Here is a 20,942-nt window from a genome sequence, read left to right as displayed (position 1 = left end):
ACATTTATTATAGTCATCATGCATTAAAAAGAGCAAAATCGCTCTCCTAAGCAATAAACCATCACAGGACCAGTGAATAAAGACATATTTAGTTAAAGAATTTATTAAAAAGCATTTGTCATATGTTGTCTTCAAATATTGCAGACCTCTTTTTTTGTACAAAAAAACCAAAAACAACCTCATCAACTCTTGCTAATGGCACAATGGCTGTAGAACTTTGCATGGATCTAATGTACTGAAAAATAAACACTGATGGAAAGATTAATAAAAAAAAATAAAAAAAACAAGAGGAAAAGTGCTTACTATATTGGTTACATTCTCCACAAATCACACCAGTAAAACTGAGCTTTCAAGTTTGTATGTCTAATAAAGAATAGAATCATAAATGAAGAACTAAAACTAATGTAAGGCTTTAACCTGAAGATCCTAACGAAGAACAGCTGAAAGGAAAAAATAGGACTGATTACACATTGTCACACAGATATCGATTTCACACATCGTCACAGTCAGACTGCATGCATGCAGCCATTTTTCTCAGTACTGGTACATTCACATCATGTCATCATCTCCTCCTCCGTACATGTCGGCCAGTTTCTTGAAGCGAGGGCCAAATTCTCTGAGGGAATCGTAGTCCTGGTCTCCGTCGCTCGAGGAGCACAGAGACGAGAGTTTTTCTGCCTCAGAACCGCCTCCTTCCAAATCAAACACCAGCAGGGAGTCGTAGGGGGGAGCAGTGAGGTCGTTATCTGCCACCTTCAGGTTCTGAATTATGGCAGACAAAAGTTAACAAATCTGGTGTTTAAAACTAGACGTAACACAATGGGAAACATTTGCTCTCATTTCTCAAGGGTTTCGCTCACATGGTCAATAAAATCCCCGAGCTCATCTGGGTTGGTGGGCCGAGTTCTGTACCGGGGACCGCTTTCAAGTGGAGGAGCCATGATGGTCCTGGACATGTCAGGCTTGTTGGTCAGAGCAAAGTGGAGAACACTCTCACTATAACTCTGACAGAGAGAGGGAGAATTACCGTTAGGAACATATTGGGCTATTTTCCAATCCGCAATCATCCATTTGAATTGTTAGGAAGAAATATGCCAAGTCGAATGTTTTTCAATTATTACTATGTTGGAATCACAATTTATTGTGGATTTTAAACAAATGTAGCAACATTTTATGTGTCAGCTGTAGACATGTCACTGTTTACCTGCTGAATGCTCTCTCCACCGCCCTCTTCATTAGAGATAATAAGCTCATCCCTGTCATCATCTTTACTTTTTTCATTTCTTTTCACTCCAGCTTCATTTTTTCCTTTCGACTTTAAATACATAGTCAAGGCAATCACTAAAAACAGGAGCACAAATTGTATATTATGTTGTTGGTTTCTTGTAATATGTTCATTTTAAATGTTGTGATGATGTGCTAAAACATCAGTCTTTGTCAAATGTGTCTCACTTGGTGATGGAGTTACTGAAATGAACTGACTTTTCAATAATACTGTATTGGAATGTATCGAATGGGTCAGTATCTTAACAACAAATATAAATAATATCAGCTTTATCCAGTACTTGTGATTATAATTTTCAGAACCAAAGCATATTTTCCCGTTTGTTTGCTGTTTGGTCAGCATCACTGAATTTGGTTGGTTATTTTCTGGTCCCAATGTGGGTTGTTATTTTGAGTTTCATGATTAAAGAGAATATTTCTCTATCCATCCATGAATGAACATTTAAAACTCACCAGCTCCCACCAGCACCAATAAAAGAACTCCCGCAATGACCCAAGAACTGGAGCCAGCAGCTCTTGGTTCTGATTTCTTGCAGATTGGTGTTCCAGTGCAGTCGCACACGTTAGCTGTGACCGTGCTGACCTGTGACAGACCTTGGTTGTCTGAAACACTCAAGGCCACCTTGTAGGTTCCTTCTTCAATATCAGGCTTTAATCTCACGATAATGCCTGTGCCTGTAAGCAACAAACAAACAAAAAACAGAAATAATTTTCACACCATTTGATTTTTCTCAAGTTCACATCTTTATTTTAATCGATTCCCAAAAAAACGCCAGTGGCAGCCTGGGTGAGGTTTAGAGGGGCACTAGAAAACAAATCGGCAGTTTTAACTTAAATTACATTGTACATTAGCTCCTTTCCCGGTGAGACAAAGATTTTATATTGGAGGTTTGTAGGAAACTAAAGAGCAGCGGAAAGCAGAAACAGTGAGTCAGGAGGGACCCATCTGTTTTAGTTGGGTCCAAAAAAAAAAAACTCCAATTAAAAACAAGTATCTAACAAAACATGAAGTGAAGTGGATTGATATGGATCTTCCTGGTCAGCTGTGACTCATTAGGCTGCTCCAAGTCGACCATATTTTTCATCTGGCTGTCATTTATTTTGACACTTTGTGTGATTTATTAATGGTCCATCAAAACCTCTGCGTCCCCTATCAGCGTTTCCCAACCTTGGCCCTCAAGGCCCTGTATGTTGTAGCTGATTCGTTGCTTTACTACGTCTGATTCAGCTGATTGCAGTTCAGCAAAAACCTGTGAATTGAGATCACCCAGGCTGAAGCAAGGAAACACCTAAAACCTGCAGGGCGGTGAGCCTGGAGGACCAGGGTTGGAGACACCGAACCTGACAAACCTTCAGTGGTTCACAGAACAGATCAGTTGGTCTCTATGGGACATCTTTGCAGGTGAAAGACGATTTGTGAAAGAGGTGCGCTCTTCAATTTGTTGGGATCGTTTCCTGTTCTTAGGAACAGATTTGTAATCATTTTAGTATAAAAGGTAAACGTACCACTCTCGTTCATCTTAACGGTCCACTTAGCCTTTGAATCGTGCCGCAGGTTGACACTGTATGGAAAAGTAAAACCTGTTCCATCTTTATCCATCACATTCAGCACATGAGGAATTGGTTTCTTGTTACACATCTGTAGGGGGAAAGAAAATGGATTTGAATCACTGGTGAATATGCTACAGCACACTTGTAAGTAGGCGTGTCCCGATGGCAGTTTTTTCCAGGCTGAGTACAAAGTACTACTGCTTCAGTTTAGGTACTTGTAGATTCCCAGAACCACTACCGAGTAGTTAATAAGTTTTTACTTATACATCGCAAAATAATAATAATTAAAAAAAAACGCAAACAAATCAAAACTACTGCATGACATACAAAATAATAAGTAATAAAAATGAGAAAATAAATAACAAAATAAAATGTATTTTAGTATCTACCATGTTTATCTTCAAATATCTTTTAGTACAGACATTTTGACCCCCTCCTGCCGCCTAATTTCTCTTTTCTTCTTCTTATTTTTTTTCTTCAGCAAATAACTTGTTGGTGTGTTACCACCACCACCTGGTACGGAGTTTGTTCTAACCCAGCTCAGGAGGAAACACCCAGAACAAAAGTGGTACTGGCTCTGAGTAACTACATGTTTTTAATCGTACGAGTACATCACGCTGGTGTTGAGACACTGTTGCTTGTAAATATTTGATGATTTTTAAATTTAAAAATTCAATAGAGATTAGAAAAAAATCAATTAAATAAGAATAAACAAAGATTTCCATTTGATTTTATCTGGCTGAAAAATATGCAGCAACAAAATGCTCTGCTGACGTACCTCAAAATCACGCTCAACAACGGTGGGAGCGTTGTCATTGACATCTTCCAGCTTAATAATCAAAGTACCGGTTCCTGTAGCTGGGATCTGATCTGGTGAGATGACAGACATGGGTCAGGAAATCGCGAGCAATGACACGGATGGCTTCAACAATCTACTGAGACTCTTGTGACAAGGTGAGGAAATCTAAAACTGCAATACTTGTGAGTCTTCTAGAGAGAAGTCCCACAAAGCAAGCTAAAGCAGAAGGCTTCCTAAGGCTACAGAAGTGGAGGACCCTTAACGTCTGAGGTCTTACATTTGAGTTCAGCTCACAGCCGACCATATAAACGAAGCTGTTCAATTAGGTTTGACTTCACATTTGATTCCAAAATGCCCTCTTATGCTGCTGTACAAATCAATTAACCCTCACACCTACCATCATCATATGCACCAATCAGGGCTGTGTATTTCTCCTCCGTGACAAGTGGAGATTCTCTGTTCATTTGGGTTTTCACTGTGATTATTCCAGTTTCCTTGTCGACATTGAGCCAGTCACCTTGGTCCTTGATCACCTTATACCTGCACATGTAGGACGGTAAAAAATAGCATGAGCCCAACGTCATAATGTGGAGCAAAGTAGCACATGTTGAAATGAGAGACAACGTGAGGAGTTAGATAAGACTCTGCTGGTTTCAGCAGACAGAGCACTTACTTACTAATATGTAGTTCTGCATTATGATTAATGTTGCATTGAATTGCACAGAATGTGACTGAATTTGTTAATTTGGAGTTGATGTTTGGTCATATAATCAACATTTGCTCAACATAAAGAAACATTGTAATAAGGTTTTCAAGATTAATGTTTGCTCAGTTGTTGCTGGGGAAAAGAGATCTGATAAACCCTAAAATAAAAAGTGTAGCAAATTTCCCTTCAAACAGATGGAATGTAGAGTTTAAAGGTTCCTTACATGACTTTCTGTTTGCGTCCAACGTCTGGATCAGTAGCTGTGTATCGCACCACAGTGCTGTTCACAGCAAGATCCTCACTTTTGGAAACATGCTTCTCTATGAGTTCAAAGATGGGAGGTTCATTGACATCCTCCACAGTCACCACCACTGTAGCAGTGGAAGTGACCAAGGGGACAGCAAAAGGAGCCTCATTCTCCACTGTGACCAGTAGAGTGTGCTTACTGGTTTTCTCAAAGTCCAGACCCTGGTTTAGTGGAAGAAAGATCATCATTGATCAACTGATCAGACATTAGTGCTAAAGCTTTGACACAGACATAGTACAGTACAATCCATAGCAGAACTACAACACACTGTATTAAATGTAGCAATGAGTTACCCCACATAAAACACAATAAAAGGTCCTACATATTTCATCCAAAGTGGTAAAATCAGCTCTCATTGTCATTGACGTTGACGTGTGACAAAAATGTCCTTTTGTTTTCAGAGAGTCATCCGCGTGCCGAACACCAGGCCGTGGCTGAATTATTTCGACAGAGCTCTGTGCAAAGTGTTGTCTGATTGGTCAGAAGTCTGTTGCTGTATTTTATGCCAAAATATACTCAGGCAGCAGTATTGATATTTTTATCTCCAACTATTGGCTTCCACTATACGGTGTTTGTTTCTGCAGGAAACAGGGTAATGAGAGAGGGGGAAGACATGTGGAAAATGTCACCATGCCTGGAATCGAACCTGTGACCACTGCCATGAGGACTAAGGCCTCAATACGTGAGTCGTGCTTTGCCCCTACGCCACCACAGCCCCCCAGATATAAACACTTTTGAGAAATGTTTACCCGACACAATGAGCAATTATGTACAATTATAGGATTCTTCACTAAATATCTACTATAACAAAAAGACTGTCTAATGTCCTAAACCTCCTGGATGGAAATTTTAATGTTGTTGTTCACGGAGCAGGGTGTCTGCAGAAACATGTGCCGCCCTCTCTGAGACTGTTTCATAAAAGCAAAAAAGAGAATTCAGGGAGGGAGCGGGACTCCCAGTGGGTAGAGGCGTGAAGTAAACTGAAGCATGAGGACGTCCCCCAAAAGGTCTGCGCCGCTGTGTGAAAGGTGTGTGCTGAAACCATGTGACTGAGCGTCGACTGTTCGGCTTTGGCTCCTACCTTAGCAGTAGTGATGATTCCTTCTTGTTTGTTTGTTCCTGTTTCCACAGTAAACAGATTTCCTGGATCTCCATCAATGATGCTGAACTTTGCATTCCAGGCCATGGTATGAGGCTCATCACCGTCCTTCACTAACATCTTAACAACTAGAGCGTCTACTTTATTCTCTTCAACTGTGGCCTCATACTGAGAGGAGACAGAAGACATTTTTAAGGTTGCTCACCACAACAAATTCCAAATTATCTTCACACATTTGCATACATATATACATATTTATCTACACAACTTGTCCTTTAACCCTTGGGGATTCTTGGCTGACCAAAATGGGAAATCCTGCTTTACTGCTTTTTTTGATTCAACATCTCAGTTGGACTAAAAGTTAATTCTATGAAACTTGGCCAAGACTTTTTAAAATTTTCTTTTAAAAATTATTGTCCCTTTGATTATAAGGTATGCAGAACAAAAGATAAGCACTTTGTGTACACTTAAAACCTTCTGTCCCATTTTGGTCCCACTGACTGCTATTATAACCACATATTTTCAGTGAACAGTTATCACAGCATTTTAAAATAACTTTTCAATGAAAACCAAACTAATCCAAGATTCTGTCTTCAAAACACAAGAAAAACTTGTTTGGGTGTGATGACCTCCCTGATATTACCACAGGCCTCGCTCATTTATTTGATCAACTTTCAAATGGGAAAATGGTTCTATAACCTTCCAAAATGCATAGCGATAAAGATATTGAACAAACAAATAGTCCTGGTGAGACGACAATGATGTAAAGGAGATGATTTTACCAGATTACAAGTCTGAGGATGATGAGGATGTCTGATGTAAATATAAGCAGAAGTCAAAATTCATATGAGGGGCAGGAATTGCAGCCTGGCAAAGGAGGACTCTGCAGCTGAGAGGAGGAAGAAGCAATGGATGATGGGAAATCTCCATGGAGATAAAAAAAAAACGGGGTGAGGGCAGGAGTGAAAGTAGATTTAAAATGTATTAAAACTACTTTAAGGTAAGTGTATTACCTTACCTTTAAAAGTGTGTACTTTGTGTTCCTGGGAGTTTCTGTGCTGATGAATTATTTTGCGAAGCAATAAAAGCTGGGTAGCTCTTGAATTACTACAAAATGAAGCTGTATTTCCTTCAGCCTACTGGCTGCAATACTGACACCTTGGAGATGCCATGAGACCTAAATTCTGAACATCATGGCATGGAGTGTATCCCAGTTTCCCATGTCTGGCATATAACCATTCATTTTAGCTTTAAAAATTGTGATATTGATCCTGTGTCCAGACAGAGAGATAATCTGTAGGCTTATTGCCTACAGATAAACCTACAGATTATCTGTGGCACCCATCATGCCATCATGACATTGATGGGTGCCATTATGACATTGATGGCACCCATCAATGTCATAATGGGTGCAACATGGCTGCACAGTGCACCCACTGTTTCTTTACAGCAGACAGCCACGCCCCTCTCTTGCCTGTACTGTGTACCGGCGCTAAATCTTTTAGTGGTACTCAGGGCTTACTTTCACCCCTGGGTGGGGGTGAAAGCCTGGGGTCGTCCACACATGAAAAGGCTCCATCATAATTTTCTCCTCATATCTTGACTACAGGATTTCTCCCTTGCCAGAATCTGCAGGCCTTTGACTATATTCATCTCTCTTTACAGACTTATTGCAGCTAATCCTGCAAGATTAGCTACAGGGGAGGTCATCAGTAAATATATGGAATGATTTGGTGATGTTAAAAATACTGCATATTTTGGGTGTTTTTACCTTCAAAAAATTCTTCTTTTTTTTTGACAAATATGTTTTAAGTGTCAGTTTTAACTCTTACTACTCCAAAAATGATAATGCATATACTGTACATCAATCCTGTTATTTTTTTTACCTGATCAAGACTGGAACATTCACATCAAAAATATTCAACTTTGCTGTTTATTTTTGAAAAATATTGAATATTTTGGGTTTTTCTCCTTCAAAAATGAGAATTTCTTTGGGACAAAACAGACAATATTTTAAAAATATGAAAAAAATTGATATCTGTAAGGTGGTTCTCTATTTAAAAAAGTTCAAGTTTGAAGTGCAACTAATTTATATGTAGAGACTTTCATACAAAGCCATCCATTAACAAATGAACAGGTGTTAGAATTATTATGTTTTGTTATCTTTCTTACATTAGTAGTTTTATATTACTAGTTGTTTTCATATTTTAAGGTTTAGTGTTCTCACCTCAGAGAGGAAGAACTTGTTAAACTGTGTGTAAGACTAACTAACCTTTCCTTGAACTCAAGCATGTTTTTGCAGTTGCTTCTTTAGGAGGACTTCCTGAGATACTCCTTAGTTGCCTCTAATTGTCTGTGTGTAGAATTTAATTTCTGTTTTCCCTTCCTTGTTATCAGGGTAGCCCCCCTTTTTGTTAAGATCACTCTCTCACTTTCCATTCACTCAAATTCCCTGCTAATAAAAAGAAAAGTTCTGCAGCAGAATGGCAGAAGGCAAGAAGATCGGTCTGTAGGAGCCGATCCTCTGTGCCTTCTCAATTATTGCAAGAATTTGGTTGAAAACTAAGTAACGTTGTCTGTGGTTCTTTTTATATAGGTTCAGAAAATACCTATCAACAGGTTTAAATTTTTTTAAAAAGCAGTCATGTGTTGTACTTACTCTGGACTCTGTAAAGACTGGAGCGTGATCGTTGCGGTCCGTAACTTTGATAATCACTTTGGTAAATCCAGTCAAACCTTCTCCTTTGTCGTCAGCTGCCTGTACTTCCAGTTCATACTTTGGGACTATCTGTTGAATGAAATGTTGACTTTAATTAAACAAGATACTTTTAGTTCATCGTCACTGAACTTTCAGTCCTCAGTTATCAAGGCAGAGCTTAGATGCCTTTAAGAAAAACTTAGTTTAGAAATTATTTAGGTTCCAACAAACAGCACAGAGCTCATTCTGAGAAACATAGAAAAAAAGATTTAATGAAATCATGCTAATTTATAAATTAAATCTGCAACAGGTATGTGTGTTTGTAGCTTCCAGCAGAGAACATAGAATCTGATACAGGACACTGCAGGAGAGGTGGGGAAATGATGGACAGTACAATTGCCTTGTGTTCTTTTCATGTCAACTTCAGTTAATTATAAGTTATAATATTTAAGAATAATATTGAAACTCTTTGTTTCTTGGAGTTTTTATTCTTGGGAATTATTGAATGATCTGTTCTTAAATGCCTGACCAGATTGAATTGTGAAATGGTCCAAATAGAGCAGGATTTAGTTAAACCAATAGAAATCACTATTTTACTCAAGCATTTTGCCAATTTACTTACTATTTTTTCTCTGTATTACTCAAGCAAGGTCAATGGCATATGTATTTATTTTTATTTGTTACTGTAATTCACAGCAGCTTTGCGTTTGAGTGATTCCATTGCAAGGTGCAAAAGGAACAAAGCAGGTTTCCTCTCTAACTTCTGCTTTTGAAATTCTACATCATCTTCCCAAATCTGTGCGTTTCATAATAAAAATACACATTAGCCTAATTCTGATTTTAGTCAGATGAGCCAAAACTGTCAGAATTCTCACCTCTCGGTCCAGTTCAGCTTCGTTGACTCTGATGACTCCAGTTGTTGGATTGATGGTAAACATGTTGGCACTGGGCTCCTCTGGCTTCTGACTCATTATACGGTACCTGATATCAGAGTTGTCATTATTTGGCTCATCAGCATCTGTGGCCACAACCTGAATCACGTCAAAAGCTAATCAAGAGGAAACAACAAACAACAGTGAGAGCAGCAGCTATTTAGATTTAAGAGTTGGTGAGTTTCTGAACTAAGAAACTCAACAACAATTTGGCATGAATATAACAAAGTGTTTATTTTAGATCAGGAAAGGATTGATTTTAAATCAATTAGCATTGTAATTATTATTTTTAAAAGGTTTTATTGGCTCTACTGGCCTTTATTTGATAGTGAATTGACAGGAAAGTGGGTAATGAGAGAATGGGGAAGACATGCGGCACAGGTCGCCAGGCCGGGAATTGAACCTGCGACAACTGAGTTGAGAACTAAGGTCTCCATAGGTGGGATGTGCTTAACCCCTGCGCCAAAACCCATTGTAATTACTTTTAAAAGCAGAAACTTTGATTTCTGATTTGAGTGTCATTGTGATGACCACGCTGCGAACAGGCTTCCGAGAAAACCAAAGAATTTGAAAACTTAACCCATTAAAACGACAAAAGCAGCAGATGAAACCACCAATATTGCAGTGGAGAAGATGCTAATCATGTACTTGACACTTCAACAGAAAGAAGAGTCTGAAACTGTGTTCATTGGCAATTATGCAATTTAGTCGGGCACTGCTGAATGCGTCACAGAAAAAAATCAAACGTATGCTGTCAAGTCGTGAGGAGACCATGGCTCATGTTGTTGGACTTGGAAGTGACGGAGCAAACGCGATGATGGGTTGTCTGGCCAGAGCTGCACGGCTTTCACGTCAAAATGACCGTCCCTTTCTTATAAACATTCACTGCTGTGTGCACAGGGCTGTCCACACAGCAGGATTGCTGCTCGTGATGCCTCCACAGCTGTGCATCAAGTTAGTGCATATGTCACCACTGTTAACACACACACGCCCGCACCCCCCCCTCACACACACACATATATACAGTATATATATATACTGTATATATATACAGTATATATATACTGTATATATATACAGTATATATATATATATATATAATATAAACAGACAGCTAGACGGACAGCTAGACTTTTTCCGCTGTCCATCAAAACAACTAACAGCGAAAAAGTGCAAAAAGTCATTTTTGCATAATAGGTCCCTTTGCATGCACCAATTATAGGTAGTCTTAAAATTGTTCAAAGGATCTTGCCAACAGTTCAAAGCATACTAACAATTTTGTTTGCATAAAGTAGAACATTTTCTTTTTGCATGTTCATTATCTGAATCCTGGGACTTTACCTTTTTCTGAAGCCTCTGGAACTTCTCCCTTATAGGTAGACTGATTGAAAACAGGTTTGTTGTCATTCAGGTCAATTACATTGATCATAATATCCGTAGGCTCCTCTGCATTTGCACCACCCTCTGTCTTGGCAAGAGCTTGAAGCTGTAAAAAATTAAAATTTCAACATATTAAAACAATATGGTCACTTTAGTTTTATGTTGCATTTAGGGTATATTTTATTTTTCCATTTTACAAACTTTTTTCAATATATTTAATCACAGATGGCAAACAATTTGAGCATTTTTGTAAACTTGAGAATTGTTTCAGAAAATTAATTGTAATCAGTCTTAACAATAATCCAGAGAACCCTCTACTGGTTTATAAATGATGAATTACTTATTCTTATTAGTTTATATATTTCACTCAACCCAGAACAGAAATCAAACCTATTAAAACAAAAGGATACTTCACTCAACCCAGAGCAAACTGGGAATTAGAACAAACTTAGAATCCAGAGAAACTCCTAACTCATTACCTTAGATCAGTGGTTCCCAACGTGTGGGGCGCGCCCCCTATAGACGGCGCCGTGCCATTGCAGGGGGGCACGGGAAGCGGTATGGATGAATTAAAAAAAACCCAAAAAACAGTTACACAAAAGTGTTTTACTGTAAAGATGGTTTGTAGTTTTGTTGCAACCTGAAGTGTGAAATAAACTTCAGTGGAGTTTGAAAATAAAATATGTGTATAGGTTTATGTCAGTTGATTTTTTTTCTTTTTGGGGGATTTTATTGTAGTCCATAGGGGGGCCCAGAAAATCTTTGGGAACCACTGCCTTAGATCAACATTTAGCACCATCAACTTTATAGAATAAAACACAGAGAACCAACATTTAGTTTCATGCCTCACTAATCTTACCAAACATGGAAAACCAATATCTAATTTATACTTTTCTGTTTTTCTTTGTGGTCTTTCCTTTATTCTTTTGTTTGTATTTCGGTCTAATTCATGCGAAGCACTTTGAACTGTCTTACTGCTGAAAATGAGCTATATAAATAAAATTACTTTACCTTAACTAGAATCTTTAACAAATAGCGAATAGAAAAGTGTCAGGCTTAAAGCTACAACACAAAACACTGACCATGTACTTGTCCTGTTTCTCTCTGTCCAGTTCCTGTGTGACATACAGATGACCAGTGACTCTATCCATGGTGAAAAGACCAACAGGAGGCTGATCTGCTCCAGGTCCAGTGATTCTGTAATAGATCTTCTTCACTTTATCTTCATCAGAGCGAATCTGGACAACAAAGACCAAGGTTATATCGAGACACATTTAAACAAAGCACAAAACATAGTGGAGGAATAAATCTTAAAATACAAGGTATAATTGAAAGAGCAAATAAAATTACACTGAATGTCATTTTTCCAATTTCATTCATTCATACACAAATACATACAAGCACAACCATATACATTTTAATTTCTCCAACCTGAGCAAGAGAATGGGGATAAGGTCCTCTGAAATTCTCAGGAAAACCAATGGGAGGGATAGACCAGGCTCTCTTCCTCCTCTTTAGTCCTGGATTAGATTTTGGGAAATACAGAATGGGAACCTGTGGAAACAAATATATTTTAATCAGTAAACTACTGAAACTAAATGGCCTCCAGATAGACAAATGCATCCCGACTTCAAATTTAACACAATAAAGTTGCCGTCTGACATGAAGCTCTTAATATAAATTTTCTGTGGGCCAGAAGTTCAAATGAACCAGTCATAAAAAGACATGTGGGACATGAAGACAGTACACAAAAAAAAAGAATGGAAGCAGAAAATGTTAAATACAGCCACAAAGTGGCAGTGTTTCACAGAAAAACATCTCTGCTTTAAAAAGCATTTGTTCAACACAACACAGCTCCTTGGTAGTGTGAGGGTTACATAAGTACAGAGCTCACAAAGAGCATTCACTTCCTTGGATGTTTCATATTTAAGCCCAAGCAGCGAAGCGCTGAGTCGGCTTATTGTAATGTTTTTATTATGGTTCAGTTTAAACAAATTGGCTTTTTGGAGGCCTAAACATATCTGAAAACTCACCAGACTTGGTGAACTTAGCATCCCTGCATGAAATCTCCGCATTTTAACATTATCGCAAAATTTGGAATAGAAACGGCTCAACTGCACCACTCGGCAATTTTCAAAACACCCTGCGCATTAATATTTATTGTGCAGGCATACAATCTGGTCCACTACTAGAACTCCCCAAGACCTACAGAAAAGTCTCTTGCAGCCATGCACAACACCAAACAGAAAGTTGACCATTTTGGATTGAAGTTCCAATTTTGACCTCATTTCACCTCGTTTACAGCCCCTGCATTTGATCAAACTTCTCCTAGGGATTTCAATCGATCGGTTTCAGAGTCTTGAGGCATTGACGATCAAACGTTTGTGACGTCCCAATAAAATAAAGCGTCCTGTTCACTTAGTCGAGCGGCCGCACAAAGGTCTGAGAAACTCGTCCCATAAACTCGACCAACCAAAACAATTTCTGTGACTCTGATTAAAAACTCAACAGACACGGGCGTGCCGTGGTGGCGTAGGGCGTAGCGCGACCCACATTTGGAGGCCTCAAGTCCTCGACGCGGCTGTCGTGGGTTCGACTCCCAGACCCGACGACATTTACCGCATGTCTTCCCCCCTTTCCTGTCAGCCTACTTTGTAAAAAGGGACTCTAGAGCCCACAAAAGAGCCCCTGGAGGGGTAAAAAAACAACAAAAAACTCAACAGACACGAAATGGAAGAGCTACTAACATCACATTAGCAGCATTTAATTAAATCTCCCGTTTGTTGCGCATTTCTCCGCAGTGCAGCGGATTTAACTCATGCAGGGCCTGTCCAAGGCTGCATGAGGCCTTGAGCAGAATTTGACTTGGGGGCCCCTCTTGCCGCTAAAAACACCGAGCACCTCTAATAACCTTTGTGTTAGATTTAGTGAAATCTGGGAGGAGGGGAGTAGCAATAACCTAAAACCTAAAAAGCAATAAGTTACAGTATAACTGCAGTTTACTAATTTGTATTTGTGAACAAACACAGATTAAACTCAATCAGATTGTTGCTATGGTAACAAAACAGTTTAACTATGAATGTTGTTCTTTGAGCCTTTACAAAGCAAACTTGCCAGCGCCTTAAAATCTTACATTTAATTATGAAACAATTTAAAATATTTTAAATTATGTATGCTGAAACCATTCAATCAAACTTAGCAACATTGATATCTTATTAAACAAATGTTACAATTTATACATCTGTGATTGGAGTTAAAATATTAGCATTTATGGGGCCCCTGAAGCCCTGGGGGCCTTATGAAACTGCTGACTTAGCCTGAGTCTGTGTGGATCACACTCTGTCAGACGTTAACATCTGGAGGCTGCAAATTTACTCCATTCTTCCTTTGAAACTGTTCAAGCTCTGTCAGGTTGGTGGGGATCAGCTGTGAACAGCCCTTTTGAAGTACAACCAAAACTTCCCTATTTGACTGAGGTCGGGTCTTTGACTGGGCCACTCAAGAACATCCGCCTTGTTGTCTTCAAACCATTTCTGTGTAGCTTTAACCAAATGCTTAGGGCCATAGTTTTGCTTTAAGGATAAATGCTCTCCAAAGCCGCAGTTCTCTAGCAGATGGAATCAAATTGTCCTCCAGGATTTCTCTGTATTTTATTAAAGGGGAGTTTTTCCTCTCCACTGTCACTACATGCATACTCGTTATGAGGAGTTGCTGTAAAGTCAACGACAGAATGCAGCCGATTGTCTGCTGTCACTACGTGTTTGTCCACGTAGTGACAGCAGACAATCAAACATTTGTAACATTTACCCGGAGATGGATGATAGCACAATCTCAAACACACAGAGGAATATTGAACACAAGCATTTATTACATCAAAATACGCACTCATAAACAGCGGCTCATGGCCATAACAAATCATTTCATAAATGTGTTCTGTTCAATAAACAGAGAAACAAGCAAATCTGTTGGAAGGCACAGAATAAAAAACTGCAATAACCTGGCTGCCTATGTGGGTACAAATTAAAACTAATATTTTAAAGTGCATATTCATCCATTTTTCTGCCATGATTCTCAGGCATAAGCAAACTCAGACTAAGTGGAAGTGATTTTTTTTTTTGTAATGACTTCTATGTGATTATATTAACAAAAACACACAATTTTATTATAAAGTAGGGATTTTTTTTTTTACAATAATATATATTTGATAATGTATGCAGAAATTATTTTTATATGGACAAGAAAAATTAAAAAAATTAATTGTTTTGCAATGTATTGTGGTGACCTACTAGGTCACGATGTACCAGTAACATGAGCTGCCGTGCAACGTGCACATAAAACTCCAAAGCTCCAGTGGAAGATGAGTTAGCAAAACAATCTCAAAAAAGGATTTCTCCTTAGAGAGAGAGAAAAAGAAAGAGGAAGAATAGAAAAAAAAGCCAAGATAAAGGTATGTTTTCATGAGTTTTAGTAATGTAATGTTTATCAGAAAGATTTGTGGAGCTGCTAATAGAAACGGCTTGACAGCAACATGAATGGTCCAGTTCAACAGCCAAGCATTTAGCTAGCATCTTTGTATTTGTGTGAAACTGAGCTTTAACTTTAAATGAGCTGATTCTAATGGTTGGCCCTAAACATTTCAGAGCTTTTTGGCTGCAAAACGATGTGTTTGATAACGTTTGATTACAGTAATCAAAACGTACAAATATTTGACATTGTCTAGCGAAATCTTTTTACATCAGGCTACATGGCTACTGCATTAATTTATCAATGAGATACTCTAAGGTGTAGCTGGCGATATATTAATTTACTGCTGAGCAAGATAATTTATGTGGATAAAACAAACATTAGTTTTACACCAACTTCTAAGTTATGTGAAACTTCTCCTATTAAAGTAATTTTCACCTAAATTATTTTTTTAGGTGAAAATGCTGCATGACGACAACTGATATGTTCAGACTTAGCTGAGATAAAACGATGGATGAAGAATCACTACTTTATGTTCGAGCTTTGAACTATGAACATGAATTGTTTCATTTTAACCTGAGGGAACTGAACTACACTAAGAATCTCTAAACCTACCTTTGTGTCATTAGTGGAACTCATTTCAGTGTGATCGAGCGGCTCGTTGTTCCTGTGGTGAATCCGTCGGTACAAAACCATGACAGGAAGAGTCAGCTTCTGACCTCGTGCAGTCAGGGAGTGGATGGAGAAGCGCTGGTTCCCCTCATGAAGAATGACCTGTCTCTTTACCTGCATTAGGCCAAGAACCACTGTCATTAGCTCAGTGTCCATGAACTCATCTCTGCTGGGATGAGTTCATGGGACTCTTGATTAGTACAATTTTTCTACCAGTCTGGGTTCCCAAACTAATTCTATGGAAACAATTCAAAATATTACAAAATGTAACACTGTTTGTACACCTTACATTAGCCCCTCAGTGTTACTATAGGAACCAGGGCACGCCATCCTTCAACTTAGGGCAGAGGTATGGGGCTGATTAGACCAACTAAAGTCTCTTGGGACTCTTGAGATGGAGTGATGGAGGTAGGATCAAAATTCTTCATACTTAAGGCAGCGATAGATTTGAGTATATGATATTGATAAAGGCTGCAGTATGTAACTTTTATAAAAAATATCCATCCATCCATCCATCCATCCACCCATCATCTTTACACACTTATCCCTACTGGGGTCACCAGTCCATCTTATAAAAAGTATATTTTTTTCATTTGTTAAAACGGTCACCATGGCGTGACAGTTTACTATGAGACAGATAATCTGTGAAAAAACAATCGATCTCCTCCACCTCCTCCCCAGAGCTATAATTGAAGAACTGCACTGATCCCGACCAAAAACAACCAACCAATCAAAGCGAGAGGCAGGTCTTAGGCAGAGAAGCCTTCTCCCAGTGTTCTGTCTCATACCGAATTGTCACGACATACATACTTACATACTGCAGCTTTAACATGCATTTTCTAAAATGTTTGATTGTTGCAATACCAAAAACATATTTGGAACATATTTTCCTGTGTCATTTGAGAAACTATGTTATGAAATCAAAGTTATGCTTAGAGTTTGAATATTTTTGAGCACGGACAAACTAATGACATGGTTTCCACAACTAATGAGTAGAAGTTGCATTTTATAACAAAATGTTGAATATATTCAAATACTAGAAAGCTAAGAATAACATAGTGATAACAATTAACGTTGCCTGGACACAAAATTATCCTGGCATTTAAACACATTGTAAGTTTTATATTGTGCAAGTTGTTTTTTTTAAATCTAAATACACCAGTAGTGGCCAATTAACACAGATTATAATCCAGTTATTTTAAGGCTTCTAGATGATTATATATTGTCTGGGTTCGGCCTGTTTGTACTCACCATTAACAGCCCATCTGTCCGGACCAGAAAACGGTTGTCATCAGAGCTGAAAAGGGATCTTGTGTGGCCTGAGCAGTCAGCGAAGCCAACTGGAAATCAACAAAATAACAAAATGTTAAACATGTACATTAGAAACTGCTACTGGGAATTATGTCTATTAGGAAATTATGTCAGAATTAAAATAAAAATAATAAAAAAAAACATCATAGGTATTAATTGATAAAGGCTGAAACGATTCCTTGAATGACTCCAGTACCTCGATTATTAAAATTCCTCGATACTACTGCCAGATCGATAGCCTTCAACTTACAAGCTGCATCATATGAACTTCTTTGTGTTGTTTCCATGATGAGGGGATATGAGTTTGAAGAAATTTCTCCGTCGTGCCTGCTGCTTAGCATGTGCTTGCTCTACATGAAAATTAGCGCTTTATTCTTTGATTTCCAATTTTGACTTCCAATGATTCACTTCCTGCTAAAGAGTTCAGGTTGAAGAAAAATCCACAGAAAAGCCGCACCGGGCGAAAAGCCTCATGGTTCAAAGTGTGGGGGGAAAAGTAGCGGCTTATAGTCCGGAATATATGATATAAATCTGATCTATGTATACACACTCTGAGACAAGCTAAGGAGATAAAGTACAAAGAGATTCCAGAAGAAATAAACTAAGGGATGAACTAAGACCAAAGTAAATAACAACGAAATGTACGAAACCAGAAACACAGATGAAATGTAAAAGTTCTAATGGAGCATAAAATTTTACTTGATCTTGTTTAAAAAGGAACACATTTTAAATTGGAAAAAATACAATTAATTTTTTTAACTGATTCTCTCTTTTTAAAATTTGTTGAGCTAGTATGACTGAAGTGCAGTACAGACCACAGAAACTCAACATCTGAAATCATGACGATGCACGTAAAAACGTAGTGAAGCGTCTGAGACAACAATGTGCCGGAACAGGAATGATCAAATCATTTCCAACTAAAGTAACTCTGGAAGAATGTGAAACGCTCACGCTACTTCTATACCAACCAGAAAGACGACAACAACCTTTATCATTTGACCGCATAACGATTTCATTAAAAAGATTGCGAAATGCTATCTATCATAAACGCACTCTACTATACCAAGTTTAGTAGCGTGCACGTCTTTTTATTTTGGAGAAAAAGTGTAAGCAAACAAATCAATGGCTAAGTGGTAATTCAAGAAACAGCTGTCTAGTATTTGTTAGTACACATGTACAGTTTATATGTACATTCTCAGATGCCTGTTGCTTGGGGCTATGGCAGCTAACATCCTGAACCCTTAAAAGCAAAACCTGAAAAGCAGGTTTGGGAGCATGTTTTACCCTGATGGGGGAAGCGTTGAAGCATGAGTACAAAATAAAACCTGAGACCGTGAGATCTACGGCTTTCCTAATGACTGCCTGCTCATAATTCAGGCAATCAATGACCATTGACCTCTTATTCAGATAAAAGGTCATATTAAATAATAAGATTTTATCCCATTTTGAGAATGTGAGTATGAAGAGTGAGTGAGCAGATGACTTGATGAAATGTTCTCACCTTTGCCCAGTATTGTGCCACGTCTCAGGTGCTTGTGGGTCACATTCAATATCAACAGCTTGGACTGAAACCCAGGCACACATGATGACTCCTCTGCAGCCGCAACTGTGGAGGCCTGAATGAGAAGAACGAAACCCAGCAGAACATCAAGCTGTTTGTTGCTGCGGAACCTTAGTAATTGAAACCTGAACATATTTGGCAGTGAATGAAATAATGTTAAATCAAAGAGTGTTTTGAAATTGTCTTTAGAAAATATTTAAACAGTAAAAGAAGAAGAAGAAAAAAAAACCCACAAAGACGAAACTATAGAAACGGCTGTTTTGGCAGGAAGAAATGTTTTGTTCCTGGGTATCAAAAGTCAGAACTGTAGCATTCATTAAAACGCTAAAGACAAGCAGTAATGGGAGACCAGTACCTTTAAATGAGTTAAAAGGAAATGCCTCCCTTTTCTTTATGTGAGTAAATTATCTCCTAACTAAGTTAATTTAAAATAAACCAGTTCCTTTCATTTGAGAAACATTGTATAACCCTTACAGTTGAAAAGATTTTATTAACGGATATTTTAGCCAACAACTGCAATGAGTTTACTGTGGATCTACCATGAACTTCAACAGAAGCAGCTGGTTCACAGCAAACCATGTGTGATAAATTTGTAATATGTTATTTTAAATTAAATTACAACAAATAGATGATTTCGCAACATAAATTACTATTTGATGCAAGAAGGACATAGAGAAAAAATATTGAAACATACTTTTAAAAAAACAACCATTCTGACAAAAGAGGGAAGAAAATGTCTTTAAAAGATGTACATTTTATTAAACAAATATTTGACACAACGGATATTATTTGGGATGAGAAGAGGAAGTCTTACCTGAAATAAAGTGATCGCAACGCTCCAAATAATGAGCCAATTGGTTCCCATTTGTGTGGAAAACCTTCTGTCAAAACTCTTCACCAAAGAAAAGGAAGGAAGAAAACAAAACTAAATGTGTAGATCTTATCTGTAAACTTGATATGCAGAGCCTCTCTGGGATGTTTTCTGAAGAGGTGTCAGCGTGTGGATGAGCTGCTGTGGGTGGTTTCAGTGTTTATCATGTTACAGGTGAACTTGTTCCGGATTCTTTGTATGGTCACGGAAACAGAGCAAAACTGAAGTGGCAGGTACCACAAGGTTTGTAGGTATTTAATGCATTAGTAAGGAAACAACTATTGCACACCTACCCACAGGTAAGTACACACAGCCCCGAAAGTTCACCGCATACCTAGACAAGCACACACCCGCACACACACACACACGCACACGCCCACAAGTACCAAAAGAGAGCTGTGTAGAACACTTATTTGAATATTTTCCGGCCACAGTTTTATTTTCACTTTGCAATCTACCGTCAGAATGATGATTCATATCACCATATATTGCTGATCTAATACAACAAATGATCTTAAAGCTCTCACATGCGGCAACCTGGCAAAACAGGAAGAGCGAGGACACTGGGTGGCTCGGTTAGTGAAGAGCCTGCACCATGTGTGGAGTGCAACCCTCAGCGTGGTTCTACTGGGATCGATTCCCACTCATTTACAAATGAGCAAAAGCTCATAAAAATACGGCATATTAATTCGCGACGCTCACAGCCTCCCTGCAGTTTAACATGAAGTCGGCTGATAGAATTTGCATCTGAAAATGGATTGAGTAAAGACAGCTTCCGTGTTTTTGTTAAAGAACTGAGAAAAAAAGGTCATATTCAGAGAGATTTAACACTGAGCAGACCTTCTAGATTTAGTGTTCAGGACAAATAATGTTTTTGATGCAGAACCAGAACCGTCACTAAACTGTCAACATTTCATGTTTTGAGGCATGAAAAGAATATTTATTACTTTGTTAAACAAAGTTACAGTAAGTTCCGCTAAAAGGATAGGTTAATTATTTATTTTTTTGTCTTTTTAACAAAATAGTAAAAGATTATTAAGGCACCTATGGCATACTTAGTAAGCATAAAATATCATGTATGTAAACACTGAAAGTGTTTGATTGAAATGTTATATAATGGAGTCTAATTAATAGACACTATTTACAAAGTACTTACAAATATTATTGAGATGTATATATAAAAATATACACATAACCTATTTGAAAATACAACTTCAGAAAAGTATTGTGTTTTTGTAATATACTATATATATAGTATATATATATATGTGTGTGTGTGTACCAAAAATACATTTTTAAAAAGATTA

At 38.1% G+C, this 20,942-nt stretch overlaps 1 protein-coding gene across 2 annotated transcripts in view; it reads right to left on the bottom strand.

Moving 5' to 3' along the window:
- The window catches only part of LOC116712572 (B-cadherin-like), a 108,441-nt gene extending 88,595 nt beyond the window's left edge, over positions 1–19,846 (bottom strand). Inside the window, exons 1-18 of one of the 2 annotated variants that reach the window (XM_032552375.1) lie at positions 19,579–19,846; positions 18,705–18,819; positions 17,144–17,232; positions 15,836–16,006; positions 12,188–12,310; positions 11,839–11,994; positions 10,718–10,862; positions 9,320–9,492; positions 8,406–8,534; positions 5,729–5,914; positions 4,564–4,808; positions 4,032–4,174; positions 3,614–3,705; positions 2,791–2,923; positions 1,738–1,959; positions 1,205–1,341; positions 861–1,004; positions 78–762 (exon numbers count right to left, since the gene is read on the bottom strand). In XM_032552375.1, the coding sequence (XP_032408266.1) occupies positions 550–762; positions 861–1,004; positions 1,205–1,341; positions 1,738–1,959; positions 2,791–2,923; positions 3,614–3,705; positions 4,032–4,174; positions 4,564–4,808; positions 5,729–5,914; positions 8,406–8,534; positions 9,320–9,492; positions 10,718–10,862; positions 11,839–11,994; positions 12,188–12,310; positions 15,836–16,006; positions 17,144–17,232; positions 18,705–18,819; positions 19,579–19,629 (2,667 nt within the window). In that variant the 5' untranslated portion in view covers positions 19,630–19,846 and the 3' untranslated portion in view covers positions 78–549. Of the gene's footprint in view, positions 1–77; positions 763–860; positions 1,005–1,204; positions 1,342–1,737; positions 1,960–2,790; positions 2,924–3,613; positions 3,706–4,031; positions 4,175–4,563; positions 4,809–5,728; positions 5,915–8,405; positions 8,535–9,319; positions 9,493–10,717; positions 10,863–11,838; positions 11,995–12,187; positions 12,311–15,835; positions 16,007–17,143; positions 17,233–18,704; positions 18,820–19,578 lie in introns of those variants that run through there. The other variant, XM_032552374.1, reaches the window with a different exon arrangement.
- Between the last annotated feature and the right edge of the window lie 1,096 nt (positions 19,847–20,942).

The sequence above is a fragment of the Xiphophorus hellerii genome, chromosome 22 (assembly GCF_003331165.1).
Source record: "Xiphophorus hellerii strain 12219 chromosome 22, Xiphophorus_hellerii-4.1, whole genome shotgun sequence".
NCBI classification, from domain to species: domain Eukaryota; kingdom Metazoa; phylum Chordata; class Actinopteri; order Cyprinodontiformes; family Poeciliidae; genus Xiphophorus; species Xiphophorus hellerii.
Note: the sequence above shows the minus strand (reverse complement) of the source record. Positions and strands in the feature narration are given on the sequence as shown.